Source organism: Mandrillus leucophaeus, unplaced genomic scaffold (genome assembly GCF_000951045.1).
Source record: "Mandrillus leucophaeus isolate KB7577 unplaced genomic scaffold, Mleu.le_1.0 Scaffold767, whole genome shotgun sequence".
Lineage (NCBI taxonomy): Eukaryota > Metazoa > Chordata > Mammalia > Primates > Cercopithecidae > Mandrillus > Mandrillus leucophaeus.
Window position 1 is genome coordinate 405,330 of NW_012108330.1, and position 17,525 is coordinate 422,854.

Sequence of the window (17,525 nt, forward strand, 5' to 3'; positions counted from 1 at the left end):
CGGAAGCAACGCTCGCACTCGGGGCACGAGTGGGTGGCGGGCCGGGAGTGGGTCTTCTGGTGCTTCAGCAGGTGCTGCTTCTGGCTGAAGCGCCGCGCGCACTCGGGGCAGCAGAAGGGTCGCTCACCAGTGTGGTGCCGCTGGTGGCGCGCCAGGTTCGGCTTCTGGCTGAAGCTCTTGCCACACTTGCCGCAGAGGTACGGCTTCTCCCCGGTGTGGGTGCGCTGGTGGATTTTCAGGGACGACCACCAGCTGAACCTCTTCCCGCAGTCCAGGCACACAAAGTGACCCTCGCCGGCGGAAAGCGAGGGGCTCAGGGGACCGGAGGCTGACCCGGGAGCCCGGCCTGCCAGCCCCGCATCATGCTCAGTGGGAGGGGCCCACCTTGGACTCCCAGACTCCTCCTGTCCCCCCAGGGCTCGAGGCCGCCCCATGGTCTGGCGTGGCGGGAGGCCCGGGTGCTGCTGGAAGATGTTCTCCTTGTCCTTCTCCGCAAGCATGACCTGCGGTGCCAGTATCTGCAGCAGCCGCTCCGGCTTCTCCTGCTTGACCTTCATCACCAACCCAGCTCCTGCCAGAGGCAAGCAGGAGAGAGGAGGGAGAAAGGTCACTGCTGCTCCGCTAGGTGGGATGGAGAGAAGGAGCAAGAGGGAAGGGGTGTGGGAAGGCAGAGAAGGGCTGAAAAGAGAGCACGAGAAAAGGCAGAAGGGAAAGATTTTAAAACGAACAGAAGAAAACAGGGGCAAGAGAAGAAAAAAGAGTAAGGAAGGCAGAAAGGACAAGGGCAGGTTTAAGATATAGAAAGGAGTGAAGGAGAAAAATACAAGAAAGGAATCATAAATGAATTACTCGGGTGCCCAGGTCACAGGATCCCTGAGACGCTGGCTGCTCTACCTTCTCCACCCTGAGGCCCAGGAGATGCAGAGAAGGTTAAAGAAACCAATCCAGTAAAATCTGCTGACCCAAGGGGCAAGGAGAAAGTGGCCAAGCTGCAAAACATACCATTATTTTTCTAAGAGGATCCATGTGCTGGAAGCTTTCTAAGCAAAGGCATGCCCAGTCCTCAGTGGTCAGGGAGATCAAACCCTGGGTCACTGCATCACCGTCTATACCGGCGGGGCCCCTGCTCCAAGGCAGAAGCCATGGTGGGGGAACACTTCACCTGCTGGGACCTTGGCTGTCTGGCAATTCATCTTCCTTCAACAAAACCAAGAACAAGAAAGTAGGCCAGAAAGAAAGACCTCAGCATCCAAAAGAGGTGTCGCCTTGCCTTTGTGCTAAACCTAATCCACTTTGCTCTCGAGGGTCCCACACCCACTGCTCCCAGCCCACATCTTGGGCCATACACAAGTCTACAGAGGCAGTTTGTTTTCCTAGCTCAGAATAAGAAGCCATAAGGAAACCGTTTGCCACAGACACTAAAGAATGCTTACTGTGTGATTCCATTTATGTGAAGAGGAGAAGCCGGCAAAATGAAACCAAGAGTTAGAAGTCAGGATAATGCCCTATTACAGAGGGCACTGTGGGTGGAAGGCAGCATGGGCTCTGAGGTTCTGGCAATGTTCTCCATTGATGTGGGTGCTAGTTACAGAGGAATGTGTGCTGTATAAGAATTTATAGAGCTTGTGATCTACGCACCTTTCCAAAAAGGTTTACATGTAATAAAAAGTAGGTGGAATAAAACAGCTGTGAACAAAGAAAAGAGAAAAATCTTTAAACAGATGTCAATGTTACAAAGACAACAAAATAACCCCAAAGGAGGTAGAAGAACAGCATTAATAAAGATAAAAACAGATTATAGATAAGGGACATGTAGCTGCAAAAAGGATTCTGAAAATCCCCAAATACTATATATGGACTTTATATAAATAAATTTGAAAATCTATATAAAATAGAAGATTTTGCAAGAAAACGTAAATTAAAACTGACCCAAGAGTAGGTGGAAAATCTGATGACATAAACGACTAAAAGAGCCTGAGAAGAACATCTCAGTCTACCTCAAAAATGGGTAACAGGCTCTGTAACTGTATAAACAGGTGCTGCTAAAGCCTCAAGGGAAGGACCATGTACACCTTATATAAACTACTACAATGAATAGGAGCAAAGGGAAAGAGAAATCTACAAGGTGAGCATAACTCCAGTATCAACCCAAGACAAGAATGGAGGTGGGCAAAAGGTTTATCATTCTTTGAACAGAGACACAAACATTAGCAAAGCAAGTTCAGTGGTATTAAAATAATAACATACCCTAACCCTGCTGAGATTTTCCCCAGGAAAGCAAACATGGCCCAATATAATTTATAACATTACCTTATTGAAAGTGAAAAAACTCCCAATAGATGTGAAAAAGTCATACGATAAAATTGAACATTATTTCTGGAGGGAAGGTTTGGAGGAGGGAGAAGGTAGAGGAGGAGGAAGATGAGAGGGAGGGAGGAGGGGAGGAGATGGAGGGAGGGAGAGAGAGACAGACAGACAGAGAGAGAGAGAGAGAGAGAGAAGAAAGCTCCTAGCAAACTAAGAATAGAGGAAACTAAGTTGACAAAGAATCAAAGAATGTACTCTAGAAATTACAGCAAACATTATAACCAAAGGCAAAAGATTAGAAGCCAATTACAGTTAGCAACAAAATGCAATGCTCACCATCCCTGAAATCAGTTGGCTGTCCTTGAGGAACTAGCCAAGGCAGAGGGGAAAACAAAGAGAAATGCATCAACACTGGAAAGGAGAGGAAACTGCCATTTGCTTATGATTATTAACAACCTGGAATGTGCAAGGGAATCCACTGAGAAATAGAAATAAGAGTTCAGCAAGATTGCCTGGTACAAAACCATACAAAAATCACTTTTTAAAAAATGGCAACACAAGCAACTAGGAATATACCTAATAAACATGCAAAACTTATATAAAGAAAACTTTTAAACTTTACTAAAGAGATGAAGAAAACTAAATGAAAGGAGCAATATATCATATTCTTAGATGAGGAGCTAAGATGTTCTTCACTCTGAAATAATGTTTAAATTCAGCGTAATCCGATTTAAGTAAATTGTAACATTTATCATCTATACAAATTGCCCAGAAAATCCTAAAAATGAACAAAGACGACTTTGGCTTATATGACATTAAAAGCAAAAATGCTACCACCCTACACGTATGAATGGCTAGAATTGAATAGAATAGAATGAATGGCTGGGCACGGTGGCTCATGTGTGTAATCCCAGCACTTTGGGAGGCCGAGGTGGGTGGATCACCTGAGGTCAGGAATTCAAGACCAGCCTGGCCAACATGGTGAAACCCCATCTCTACTAAAAATACAAAAAATTAGCCAGGGGTGGTGGCAGGCACCTGTAATCCCAGCTACTCAGAAGGCTGAGGCAGGAGAATCACTTGAACCCGGCAGCAAGCTGAGATCACACCATTGCTCTACAGCCTGGGCAACAAGAGCAAAACTCTGTCTCAAAAAAAATAAAAATAAAATAAAATAAATGAGAGTGGCTAGAATCCAGATCACTGGCATGTGCACACAGTGAGGCTGAGCAGCAACAGGGGCTCGTTCCTTCCTGGTGGAAATGCGAAGTGCTGCCACCACTCTGGAAGGCAGTTCAGCAGCTTCTTACAAAGCTAAATACCATCCAATCCAGCAGTCGCTTTCCTAGGTATTTACCCAAAAGAGCTGAAAACCTCTGTCCATACAAAAAACTACACATGGATTTTTATAGCTTTATTCCTAACTGCCAGAACTTGGCAGTAACCACAATGTCCTTCAATGGGTGAATGGATAACTCCGCATGATGGAATATTCGTCAACAATAAAAAGAAATAAGCTATGAAGTCAAAAAAGCCATGGAGGTACCCTACATGCAAACTTCTAGGTGAAAGACACCAACGTAAAAGGCTACACACTGTATGACTCCAAATATATGACATTCTGGAAAGGGCAAAACTACAGAGAGAATTGAAAAACCAGTGGCAGCCCGGGGTTGGAGGGTAGGGAGAGATGAACAGGTAGAGCACAGGGGACTTGGAGGGCAGTGAAATATTCTGTATGATGCTCTAATAGTGATACAGGACATTATGCCTTTGTCAAAACCCATGTAAGGTACAAGATCGAGAGAACCCTACTGTCAATTATAGACTTCAGGTAATAAAAATGTATCTATATTGGTTCATCACTTATAATAAATGTACCACACGAATGCAAAATGTGAATAATAGGAGAAACTGGAGCTAAGGTATAGGAGAACTCTACTTTCTTCACAATTTTTCTGTAAAGCTAAAACTGCTCTAAAATATAAAGTCTAGGTTAGACACAGTGGCTTTTGCCTGTAACCCCAGCACTTTGGGAGGCTAAGGCAAGAGGATTGCCTAAGTGCAGGAGTTGAAGACCAGCCTAGGCAACATAGTAACACCTGTCTATATAAAAAATTTATTAAATTAGCTGGGTGTGGTGGTGCACACCTGTAGTCCCAGCTACTCTGGAGGCTGAGGTGGGAGGACTGCTTGAGTCCAGGAGGCTGAGGCTGCAGTGAGCCCTGATCGTGCCACTGTACTGCGAGAGAGAGAGAGTGAGCGAGCGAGGGAGCGACAGAGAGAGAGAGAGAGAGAGAGAGAGATCCATTTGGGAAAAAAAGAAAATAAAACCCAACTCTTGACTGACACCGTTGTTATTGTTACTGGCATGGCTGTTCCATGGTGGGCTTGGTGACTTAAGGCTGCAAGTCAGATTCTCATCCACAAAAAATAGAAGTAAAAATGCTAAATATAATCATTACAATAATGTACAGTACACATCATAGATAAATAGGCCAATGGAACAGAACCATTTGATACATGATACAAGAGACATTCCAAGTCAATGGAAAAAGGCTATTCATTGACTTAGAACCAACCCTCTCTTTGGGGAAAATATTTAAGTTAGATTTGCAGTGCAGATTGTTTATAAAAAGCAGTTCCAGATGGACTTAAGTGCCAGCTTAAAAAAGAAAATGGAAGTATTAGAAGAATTGGGAGAATTTGCTTAGAATCCAGAGATAATTAAAAGCCTTCTTAAACAGGATACAAAAGATAAAAACTAAATTTAAAACATCTGTATGACAAAAGATACCATAAACATAAGTCCGACAGAAATGGGAATTTTGGCCAGATGCAGTGGTTCACGCCACTAATCCCAACAATTTGGGAGGCTGAGGCGGGAGAATCACCTGAGGTCAGGAGTTCAAGACCAGCCTGGCCAACATGGTGAAACCCCGTTTCTACTAAAAATCCAAAAAAATTAGCTGGGTGTGGTGGTGCGTGCCTGCAATCCCAGCTACTCAGGAGGCTTAGGCAGGAAAATCACTTGAACCAGGGAGGCAGAGGTTGCAGTGAGATGATATCGCACCACCGCACTCCAGCCTGGGCAACAAAAGCAAAAACTCTATCTCAAAAAAAAGAAGAAGAAAAAAGAAATGGGAATTTAGAGCAGCATTTTCCCATAGAACCTTCTGCAATAGTGGAAACAGTTTACATCTGAGCTCTTAAGCCACATATGTTTACTGAGCACTTGAAATGTGACTAGTGCAATTAAGAAATGACATTTTTAATTGTATTTAAGTTAATTAATTAATATTTATTTATTTATTTTTGAGACAGAGTTTCCCTTAGTCACCCAGGCTAGAGTGAATGGCACGATCTTGGCTCACTGCAGCCTCTATTTCTGAGGTTCAAGCGATTCTCCTGCCTCAGCCTCCCAAGTAGCTGGGATTACACGCGCCCGCCACCATGCCCAGCTAATTTTTGTATTTTTAGTAGAGATGGGGTTTCACCATGTTGGCCAGGGTGGTCTCAAACTCCTGACCTCAGGTGATCCACCCAACTCGGCCTCCCAAAGTGCTGGGATTTCAGGCGTGAGCCACCGCGCCTGGCCGTACTTAAGTTGATTTAAACCTAAACTTAAACTAGAAGAGTTCTATATGGCTAGGCCATGTGCTGGACAGTGCAAGTCCAGGAAAAAATATGTGCAGATATAGAACAAATGCTTAGTATCCAGACTATAAAACAGACTCCTATACATGATAAAAAGAAGTTCTGGGCCGGGCGCGGTGGCTCAAGCCTGTAATCCCAGCACTTTGGGAGGCTGAGACGGGTGGATCACGAGGTCAGGAGATCGAGACCATCCTGGCTAACACAGTGAAACCCAGTCTCTACTTAAAAAAATACAAAAAAAACTAGCCGGGCAAAGTGGCAGGCGCCTGTAGTCCCAGCTACTCAGGAGGCTGAGGCAGGAGAATGGCGTGAACCCGGGGAGGCGGAGCTTGCAGTGAGCTGAGATCCGGCCACTGCAATCCAGCCTGGGTGACAGAGCGAGACTCCGTCTCAAAAAAAAAAAAAAAAAAAAGAAGTTCAACCCCACTAGTCATCAACAAAATGCAAACTAAAAGTGTAGCATCTTTCAACCCCTCATACCAACAAAAATTTAAAAAATCAATAATACCTCTACTTTACAATATGCGTGGGCACTACACAGAAGAACTAGTATACACATAGGTAATCTGAGAGCATAAACTGGGGCAGAATTTGTAGAGGACAATCTGACAGTGTTTATTAAAATTAGAAGTGTGGAGAGCCTTCTGGCCCTTTCCAGCCAGCAATTCCATCCCACGTGTTCACCTAAGAAATACTGACATACGAGTGTAAAGAGGAATGTCCAGGAATACTCACTGAAGTGTTCTTTGTAATTAGCAAACAATGAAAAATAACTTAATTATCCTAAAAAATAGTTCCCTTCATAATATGGAATACTATGCATCGACTAAAAAGAATGGAAAAGAACTATGTATGCCAATATGAAAAGATTCTCAAAACATTTTAAGAGAAAGCAAAAAACAAGTTGAAAAACCATATGAATCATCTGATTGAATTCATAAAAAATTAAACCATATGTCTCTACAAATGCACACAGGGATGATCCAGGATGAGTTACACCAATCTGAGACCGGTGGTTGTGCTGTGTCCATCAGGTGGCTGATGGCCGGTTCCCCCTCAGCCCTCTCCAGCCAGAAAGATGACTGCGGGCCAGAAAGCCCCAGGATGCCAGGACAGTGCCGTCACATCCACCTGCCAAAGGACCCCTGGCAGACGTAAATGACTGGGTTGGGTGAGGTGCTAAGCCCAGCAGCATCCCTGGAGGCCCTGGAGCTGAGGTGGAGTGTGCTGGGGCTCCAGCAGCCCCAGACACACTCCCGAGGGTTCAGGTATCCATATGAAGAGCGCAGACCACTGGCCTGCCCGTGGAGAGTCCTGAAATAATGGCACCGCTCCTCAGTCATCATGAAAAGAATCATGTTTTAGGTTTTAATGGTTCCGATAAAATTAAAAGGTGCAAAGCACAGATTATTGCTTAATGAGTACAGTTTCCCAGGTGATGAAAATGTTCTGGAAATAGATGGCGGTGAAGGCTAAACACTGAATGTACTGATGCCACTGAACCGTACACTTAAAAATGGTTACAATGGTGAATATCATGCATATTTTGCCACAATAAAACACACACACACACAAATAAAAATTAAAAGTTGCTTAAAAGGGGTAAGCTGTCAATTGTCTGAAAAACAGGGTCCTCCAAATGAGTGGTTCCCTCAGTCTGGCCAGAGGCCAGTCCCCACACGCCTCCGTGTCTCCAGCAGTCTAGGCTAGTGTTTTCCAAACTCTTCCCTAAAACCACAGGGTTCCCCAGAAGCTGCCATAGAGAGGAGAGAGGGCCCCGGCTGACTCCACAGCTCACATCAACCAAAGCAACCTCACAGTGACTCAGGATCCCATGTATGAGTCTGTGTAGGGAAAGAGCCTTCCATAACACGCTGCGCTCTAAGGTCCACTGGAATTTCCAAAACACACATGCAGCTAGGGTGCTCCCGTCACGCACCTGGCTCCTCAGACAGGCACACAGGTACATGGCGAGGCTCCCTGAGGGTCTGTGTCCACATACCACACTGCCACGCTTTGCACTTGCGGCCACGTTTCTCCTTTACCCCACTGCCTGATTTTTGTCTCAGTCTTGGGTCTCCTGACATGATATTCCTGGGAGGGGAGGCGGTTCTTCCCACAGGGGCAATGAGGCAGAGGCCCTGAGGTCTATGGGGCAATTCCCCGGGAGTGGAGAGGGAGGTAAAGAAACCCGAGTCACACTGTGCCGAAGGGCAGGGCTCCCAAGGGTGCCCGGCGTGCTCTCGACTCAACCCTGCTGAGGGGCCTAGAGCCCTTCTGCAGCCGGGCCACACGCCACTGCAGCCAGGCCACACACCACATGCGACCGGGCATGCCAGAAAGGGCTGCAAGTGCTACTCACAGACGCCAGGGGCTGCTCCACCTCAGGCACAGGGATGCTGGGCAGGGGCTCCAGTCAAAAGCACGTGACTGTGCGGGGAAATTTTCCACTGGCAGCATGTATTTCATCACAACCAGCTCTAAGCGGCTTAGCCGATAAGGACCCTGAACTCTGAGTGACCTCCAGGAAGCATAAATGGACTGAACTGAAGACACTGTCCTGACTGATGAGCCACAGCTTTGTTCCAACTGTCCTACCTAGACTGCCAGCTTTCCATGCCTAATTAGTATAACCCCACAAATCCCTGTTCTAGCACGTAAATAACACCTCAATTTCTACAAGGCATGGGTGCACATGTGTCCCCTTGCCAGGCAAGTTAATGGACCAGGCTTTGTCATTTTTTGAGCTCCCATAGCCTCTGTCATTGTTCCATTCTTTGACATGGCTGTCCAAGCCCTGGTCCCCACCCTCAAATTCTGCATCAATGGGATGTACTAGCTACTGGCTGAGGGCGTTGGCTTGCGCCTGGCTTCAGAAAAGATAAGGGCACGCGACCTCAGCGGAGGAGACCCTGGCTCCCCTGCCTCCTCTCTATTCTCTCTTACCTGTGCGGTCACCAGCCAGGCCACCCTCCATCCCTGGAGGCCTCCCAGCATCAACACCGGCTGTGTCCCTTTCCTGTCATCTGTCAGAAAGAGAAGCAGAAGAAAGAGAATGGGCCTGTGGGACAAGGACAGAACTCAGGGTACCCAGCCCCCCTCCCATCCCATAAAGCACTCTCTTTTCCAAAGAGCTTTTCTATCCATAGCCACATTCGACGTGGGCAGGGGCTCTTTCATTGTACGCATACCTGCTGAGAAAGTAAAAGAGCCCTAATTCCCATTTTACGAAAGAGGGAACTGAGACCATGAAGGACCCCTGATGTGCCCAGAGTCATGGAGGTGATGAACGGCAGAGCTGGACAAAATCCCAGGTCTTCTAACACCCACACCAGAGCCCACACCCTCAACATCCGCAGGGCAGCGTGTGATGGACGCCATACCTGAGAAGCAGGAGCCTGGAGTAAGGTTAGAGATATGTCTGCAACTGACCACGAGGAATGCACCTGGAAGGCAGAACGGCCCTACATGTTTCCTCAGTCACCAGCCCCCTCTTTCAAAGTCCTCATCCATGTTCTAGCACAAACCCCTCTGGGGAGCTTCAGGGCCAGCCGTCTCCATACAAGAACACACACGGTCAACTGGGCATTGCAAAGCCCACGCCCAGTTCGCTGATCTAGGATTCATCCTTTTTTTGTTTTGTTTTTTTTGAGATGGAGTCTTGCTCTGTCTCCCAGGCTGCAGTGCAGTGGCAAGATCTCGGCTCACTGCAAGCTCCGCCTCCCAGGTTCACACCATTCTCCTGCCTCAGCCTCCCAAGTAGCTGGGACGACAGGCGCCCGCCACCACGCCCAGCTAATTTTTTGTATTTTTAGTAGAGATGGGGTTTCACCATATTGGCCAGGCCGGTCTCGAACTCCTGACCTTGTGATCCACCCACCTCGGCCTACCAAAGTGCTGGGATTACAGGCGTGAGCCACCGTGCCGGCCCCTGGCGCTTCTATATACAGTCACCAGCCTAACTCCACTTCCCGTTTGCTCTCTAACATTTTTGCCACCTGAAGTGATCTTAACTTGTCTGTTCCCCACCACACCAAGGCCAGGAGCTCTTCATGCTTGCCACCGGATCCTCAGGGCCCAGAGCAGAGGGCACACAGAGGGCCTGTAACAAACGCAGGTGGCAGGAATGTGCTGCTCCACCTGGCCAGGAGCTGTGCAGCCTGAAGACTCATCTCCTCCTCGCTGGGGGCGCGCCTCTCCTAAGGACAGGGATGTGGTCCCGTGCGCCTGTACCCCCTAGCAGAGCAAAGACGTGGCTGCCCCACGGAGATGCGCAGCTCATCCTTCCTGCTGCCTCAAGGGAGGGGCTCTTCCAGATTTCAGTCAGCCCTTCCTCCCAGGCACCCTGGTTCGGCCACCCTCACAGAAACACCCACCCAGGCCCCAAGAGCCTCGCAGAGACCCAGCCTACCTCTCCCAGGTCCCCTTCAGAGCCCAGACACTGGGGAGCACACACCCAGACTGGGGATCTGGACCCTGACAAGAGACATGGGGGGAGGGGTGAATATGAATCTAGAAAATGCAGGAAGTCATTTTCCCTCGTACAAAGAGAGGAAGAGACACCCCCTTTTTCAAGAGCAGTTTAGAAACTTCTAATTAATAAGCTCTATCTCTGTCTTTTTGAGATGTATGTGATTTTTTTTTTTATTTTTTATTTTTGCAGTAAATGCTCCTCAAGTAGAAATAAATCTTTTTAAAAGTTAAATAAGGCTGGGCGCGGTGGTTCATGCCTGTAAACCTAGCACTTTGGGAGGCTGAGGTGGGTAGATCACCTGAGGTCAGGAGTTTGAGACAAGCCTGGCCAACGTGGGGAAACCCTGTCTCTATTAAAAATATAAAACTTAGCCGGGCATAGTGGCACACGCCTGTAATCCCAGCTACTCGGGAAGCTGAGTCAGGAAAATTGTTTGAACTCAGGAGGCAGAGGTTGCAGTGAGCCGTGATTGTGACAGAGTGAGACTCTGTCTCAAAAAAAAAGCTAAATAAGCCTTCTGCCAACATTACAACCCAGGACTGTCTTTCCCAAGGTCCTGGGGGCCACTTCTTTGAAATTTAAAGATCAAGGAAGACACTACCCCTGCCTCCCAGTCTCCATGGGAGGGTAGAGCCTAACTTCAGCAGGCGCCTGGCTCCAAATCACAAACCTATCTCCTGTCATAAAAATATGAGAACTTTATTTTTGCTGTGGGTAAAGGCAATTAGCTAACACAGATGGTCACTCCAATTACCACGTGAATTTAGGATGACCTGCGTGTGACAAATGGTAATGTCCAGTCCTCTTGCTGGAGGGCTGGTGGCTGTTTACCTCGGAACATGTCTGTAACGGGCCGCGCGCGCTGGCTATATGCAGGCTGAGAGCTCCCGTCTTTGCAGTCACTCAGGGGATTGTCTGTGGTGCGCGCCACATTCTGGTTTCATGCACATTCAATCTTTTAAAAACTGTTTTTCTCTTCTACTTTTGCAAAGAGCTTTTCTGGGTTTGCAAGCGATTTTGTTTTCACTTCTATTTCCCCTACAGGGGTCTGTAAGCATGCCTACTATGGTTTCTTACCGACACTCGAACCTGCTTGTGGTGCAGGGAAAAGGTGAGCAGTGGGGAAGGGGGCTGGAGGGGCCCCTGGTGGGGCTCTGATGGGTGCTGGGGGCTCCTCCCTCCCATGCCACCCTCCTCCCTCGGGGCCACTCTGTGAGCTTCTGCATGCCACATCTTGGGAAACCTCTCACCAAATGGACTTAACATCCACCTAAAGAGGCACAAAGGGGCTAGTGGACAGAGAAGCCACCTTGGTAAGGGGAACTCAGACTGAGGAGGGCAGAGCCCAGGCCAGAAATTCAGGAGGACAGAAGGATGGGCCTGGGTCTACACAGAGTGAGACCTCCAAGGCAAATCAAAGACAGTCCTCCTTCACCCACCCTGCCTCCCAAGAGGTATTAGGACCTAACAGCCACTCCGGGTAGTAGCAGGCCTTCCACTGTCCAGGACCTCCCAGAGCAGCTGCCTCAAGCCTCAGTGCCTCTGCCTCGGGCCATACCAGGGCTCGAGGGGAAGCAGCTTGTGGCTTACATAAGAACAGAAGTGGAGACAGAAGGAAGAGGACCCAAGAGGAAGAAGTGAGAAATTCAAGGGGGAAACAGAAGACAGGAATGAGGGGAGGCCAAGTCTTTGGGGACCCGCCTCTACCTGTGTGCTCAGGTGGGCTATGTCTGGGAAACAGCACAGCAGGTGTCCTACAGACAAAATCCAGGAAAGCGCTCCATGTGACACATTCTAGGCTGGCCAGACACCACATGTCTCCACCCTAAGCTTCTCTCCTATTCTGCCTTTCGCTCTGCTCTGCGCATGGCGGGCCCCTCCTAACCCACCATCCTGACACGTCCTCGGCCACCTGGAGACACCCAGGAGCCAGGTGAGCAGGCTGCCCAGCAGAGACCCCCGGCTGGAAGACAGGCGTCAAGGGCCAGACGCGCCATCTGCCACCAGTGCCCACACCGAGTCTTGGAAGGCCGCTTCGTCTATCGCACAAGGGACCCTGGACCCCTACCGGACCACCTGTCTTCTCTGCTGCCCCTCGGGCTCTGAGGGGAGCAGGACACACAGGGGCCCCCTTCCCACACCTGGCTCTGGCCCGGCCCTCCCTGCACCGGGTCAGGCTGCAGTTCAGTAAGAGCCCGACAGTGGGCAGGCCTCAGCCTGGGCCCAGCTGCCATGACAACTGAGGACCAACCACACAAAGAGGGGATTGAGCTAGCAGCAGGTGGAGAGGCCCGGGGCAGGGGGAGGCAACAAAGGAGCTTTGGTTGTGGCAGAGACTTGGGGGCGGGGAGGCCAGACAGCAGCTGGGGGAGGAGAAAGGCCACAGGCCAGAAAGAGGCAAGGTCGTCCCCATCGCTGCCCCTGGAACCTCCCACCAGCCCAGCACAGCTCTCACAGCCTCAGCGCCCCAGGTCAGGCAGTCAGAAGCAGACCATGCCGCAGGTATCATCTGCTGCCAGTGGAGCGGGAGCAGGATCCACCACCAGGCGCTAAGGCTTTGGTGGGTGGGGGCAGCTCCCCAAACCCCAGCCAAAGGCCCAGTATCAGGCCCTTCTCAGCCCTGAGGTCCCAGCAGGTCCTCACTTGCTGGGCACTGTTCAGCTGGTCTTCTGTAGGAGACCTCCACAGAAACTGGCCTCCCCAGTCCCAGCCCATGCCCAGCCAATGGCTCCCTGCCCATGCTGCCCCCTTCTACGGCCTCGTCCTTCCCAACTCCACCTGGTCCCCAGAGCCTCCCTGCCCTCTCCCCCAGCCCATTCCTGCTATGTCCTCACCTAGTTCTCTCTCCCTGTGAGACCCCCTCACTCAAGTCAGCCCCAGGGAACGGGGGCTTGCTCCCATGCCTGCACATCCCCTCACATGTAGAAGGTGTGTAATGTGTATTCAATGAATGTAAGAATGAGTGAATGAAACAATGGAGGACTCCAGAGGTGGCTCCTCAGGCTCCAGTCTTCTGTCACTATCAAGAAATCCCTCAGGACCAGGCAATGGTATTCTCTGCCTGATTTCAGTTAACAGCAGATGGTTTTAATTTAAATATATGACCATAGGGACATGAGAAACTGATGTAAACCACACACAAACATACCCAGATACAATCATATCTAAATACAGCTAAGTAAACAAAAGTTCAAAGACACAAAACTACATGAGAACACCTGCAAAACTGTCTATGCAAATAGAGAATGTGAGATATTTTTTTAAAGTCACAGACACACCTACAGATCCACAGACACACAAATATGCCCCTGTGAACCAGGTCAGCACCAATCATTGCACAGCACACCTACAAACACAGAAATGCAAAGTCACCCATGACACAAGCATCCTTGTACACCCATGGCCATCCTATCACGCCCACTTGCTCCAAGGGAAAGAACTCAGAGAGGTAGAAACAGAAGCAACATACCCTCATCGAGCCAGGAGGCTAGGCCGCGAGTCACCATTGGATGACCTGTGCCGGGTGGGATAGGTCAGCAGGAGCTGCAGCTGGCTGGAGAGGCGTTACAGCAAGACAGAAAGCCCTAGAGACAATGAGCCTGTGTCCAGCAAGCCTGGTGCAGCCTGAGATCCTCCAGGGCCTGGCCTGTGGGCTCTGGCCCAAGGCGATGCAACGGGTCCTCTCCCCTTCAGTCAGCTTTGGGTGACCTGAGCCGCCACCTGGCTGGCTCCTCAGGCCTAGTCTCCCCCTCGAAGCCCACTGCCTGAGGCTGGCAGGGATGGCCTTCTCAAGGCCACCCTTCCTGGTTTCTCCCCTCAGGACCCCATGTCTTAGTCAGGAGTCCCAAGTCCCAGCCCACCCATCACTGAGCCGCTGCTAGTCCCTGGCCAGTCATTGTAGGGCTTTGAGCTCAGGTTCCTGATGGCATGGGTGAATGGAAATACCTGCTCTCTGAGTTTGGGAGGAGTACCACAGGGCAGCAAGCCTGAGCTGGATGCACCGGGCAGTGTCTGTACAAGCCTCTCTGCCACTGCCCCCGCTGCTGCTCACTCTTCCTAAGCCATTACTCCTTCCAGCCACTTGGGAATCTCAGAGGCCCCCAGCGCCACACAGGAGCCTCCACACTCCACCCCGCAGGAGGAAGAGGGTTTGCCACGGCTGTGATTGTGGCACTGTCTGTAAAGCCCTCCACTTACCAGGGCAGTTCTGCATGCCCCTCCCAGAGGTCCCAGCCCAAACCAGGTGGGCATCCCCTCCCCCACCTGGAGGCCTCCATCCCCACATCCAGCATCAGCCTCCCACCACAACTCCCCTGTCCCACCCACCATGACCCACCCTGCTCCTGTCCAACTTCCCGGATCCCACTCAGCACAAGGCCACCCCCACTGTGACCACTCTCCCAACCCTGACCCTTCCCCTCTTTCTACTCCACCATCTCCAGACCTCAGTCTCTCCAACACCCCAGTCCTCAATCTGGGGAGGGAACAGAGGAGGGGAGCCAGGGGAAAGGGCAGGCCGCCATCCCACCCAAAGAGCAGGCCATAGTGGAAAAGGCCATTGAAAAGCTCCAGACAGGGACTGAGATTGGGTTTGCTTCTGGTTAGCCACGTGATCCCAGGCAAACCACTTTCCTTCTCTGGGCCTCAGTTTCCCCACCTAAAAATGGAAATAACACTTGCTCGTGGTATAGAATTGTTATATTGAGTGGGGCAGGGGCGGTGGGGGGAGGGACGGCGGGATGCGAACAGTGTGAGAGGACTCTCAGAGACATTCCCAAGGTGCAAGACAAATTCGATTTAGGTCATTGCTGTTGCCATCACCCGCTCCCCATTCAGGGTTATAAGAACTGTACCTCAGGGTATGAACAGCCAGCCAGGTTTCATGGCTTTAGTTTGCTCCTGTCAACATTCCCAGGAGACCTGATCTGCATGCAGCCAGGTCACTTGCCTTATCCACTCTGCCTGCCCACCTCCCAGAGGTCCCCAATTCAACCCCAGCCATGATCCTGAGGTACCTCCTTCCAAGACTTCCTTCACCGGCCAGAGGTAAACACCCTTGCTGGAACTGTCCCACCCACACCTCCCCTGCCCCACAGCCCTGCCCCCTCCTCCTCAGCCACCTCCCTTCAGAGGCGAGAGCCGCACTTAACATTCCTCCGCCCCAAGTCTAATACTCAGGAACCTGTCAGGGCCTGGATCTGAGCTGAAGGTCGAGGACAAACCCAGCTGCTAACAGTCTCTGAACAGGTGTCACATTTTAATTAATACACACGTTTCCATCCCTTGCTGCATCCAAAGGACCTTGGAAAACGAAAGTGAGATGGAGCAGGGACCCCTTCAGGCACCTGCTGCGCCCTCCAATCATGAAAATAAAGGAAAATCTTGAGTTCTTTCCAGGGAAATTCCAGGCACCTAGCTGGTCCTGAGAAGTAAATGTGCAACCTGATAAGGTAATTGTAGCTAAAACAACAGCAAGGAAGTTCGACCACACGAGACGTGTGGTTGCCTATACAAACTAAAGGTAACATCTTAGAGTATGTCCTTGAGTTGTTTTTCAGAAACCCAGATCCCCACCAAACGGACTTGCTGGCACACACACCTCAGATAAGGGGGAACTGAGAATTCAACTCTGCTCATCTTTCCCCATTGCACCCCGACATGCCCCATGCTCTCGTGGCTCTTGAACTCACCATGTCCTCGCACCCTGTGACCAACGTTGGAAGGCCCTTGCTCAATTCTCCCCTTCCCAGTCCAGATTAGGGATCGCTTTGACCAGGAAGCCTTTTTGGACACACCAGGCTCAGCCAGGAGCCCCTTCTCTGTTTAACCTGTGCACCCAGGACCATCTACATGGAATCATCATCGTCATCAATATTTTGTTAGTCTGCACAAGACTACATGCATCTTAACACAGGGTCCTTCTCTCTCCCCTGCACCCAGTACAGGCCCCACACACAGTAATCCATTAATAAAAACTGTCACAAGGGAACACTTAAAGAAATTTCAGTACAAAACAGATTTGAAGCAAGGAAGCATGAAACCTTCAGCCTGAAAGGAGACAACCGCCATCTAATCTCTTCATTTTACAGATGAACATGGGAACAGTTGGCTGTGAAGCCTTGGACTGTCGTCGGCCTCCAGCCCCTGGGGCTCTGACCACACCCAGCCCCAGTTCAGATCATCTTGCTCAAAAGGCTGAAGGAGGCCCCATCTCCACACCTTCCACATGTAGATAGATATCCTCAACGTTCTTCACAGAGGGGATGCCCGCACCCACCCCACCGAATTCGCGGCTGCTGTGCCCATCTTCCTGGAGAGGAGTTCTCCGCCACACCCGACACCACACCCTTCCAACTTCTGCGGTGCTTCCCTCTCACTTATCTCCACCCCAATCCTTATCCCCGCTCGTTTAATCACACATTTATTGAGAACCTACTATGTGTCTGTCACTCTGCAGCGAGCGCTGGGGTTCCCGCCCCCAGAAGCTGATCTATCAGGGAGACGGACAGGAACCGGGAACTCGGAACAACGGGACAGCCCAGGAGGGGCCGCCCGCGGGCGACCCCTCTACTCGCCACCGCGTCCTCCCTCCGTCCTCACTAGCCTCCCTCCCGACCTCGCTGCCCTGGCCTGGGGCCCTCCCCACCCTCGGCCGCGCCCCTTTCCCCTCGGCTGTGTGGGGGCAGGGGAAACGCTTGAGACCCGGGGCTCGGGGGACGCGCGGGCTCGGAGGACGCGCGGGGCTCGGGGCACCCCAGGTCCCCGCCCCATCACTCCGCCCCAGCCCGAGCCGGGCGGAGGCAGCACAGGAGGAGCGGGGCCGGGCGCTGGTCCATCCCTCGCACCGCCCCTCCCCGCCCGAAATGCAGAGGGACTCGGAGGGAGGCGACGGGGAAATAAATACCTTTGACTTTGTGGCTAAGGTTAACGGGAACTGCCACCCCGAGGGCGACTTGGGCACCGGGCTCCCGGCCCTGGCCATTCCCGGGGCAGGCGGGGCGGGTACGGGTGTCTGATTGGCTGGCGGGCCTGGCCATCCCCGGGGCCACCCAGCCACCCCATTGGCTGTGCCGCTCAGATGACCCGG

At 50.8% G+C, this 17,525-nt stretch overlaps 1 protein-coding gene across 1 annotated transcript in view; it reads right to left on the reverse strand.

Moving 5' to 3' along the window:
• ZNF775 (zinc finger protein 775) overlaps positions 1-17,420 on the reverse strand; it is a 32,070-nt gene extending 14,650 nt beyond the window's left edge. The window contains exons 1-3 of the mRNA XM_011966624.1: positions 17,343-17,420; positions 8,911-8,990; positions 1-571 (exon numbers count right to left, since the gene is read on the reverse strand). Of these exons, the coding sequence (XP_011822014.1) occupies positions 1-571; positions 8,911-8,941 (602 nt within the window). The 5' untranslated portion in view covers positions 8,942-8,990; positions 17,343-17,420. The remainder of the gene's footprint in view (positions 572-8,910; positions 8,991-17,342) is intronic.
• Positions 17,421-17,525: the final 105 nt, after the last annotated feature.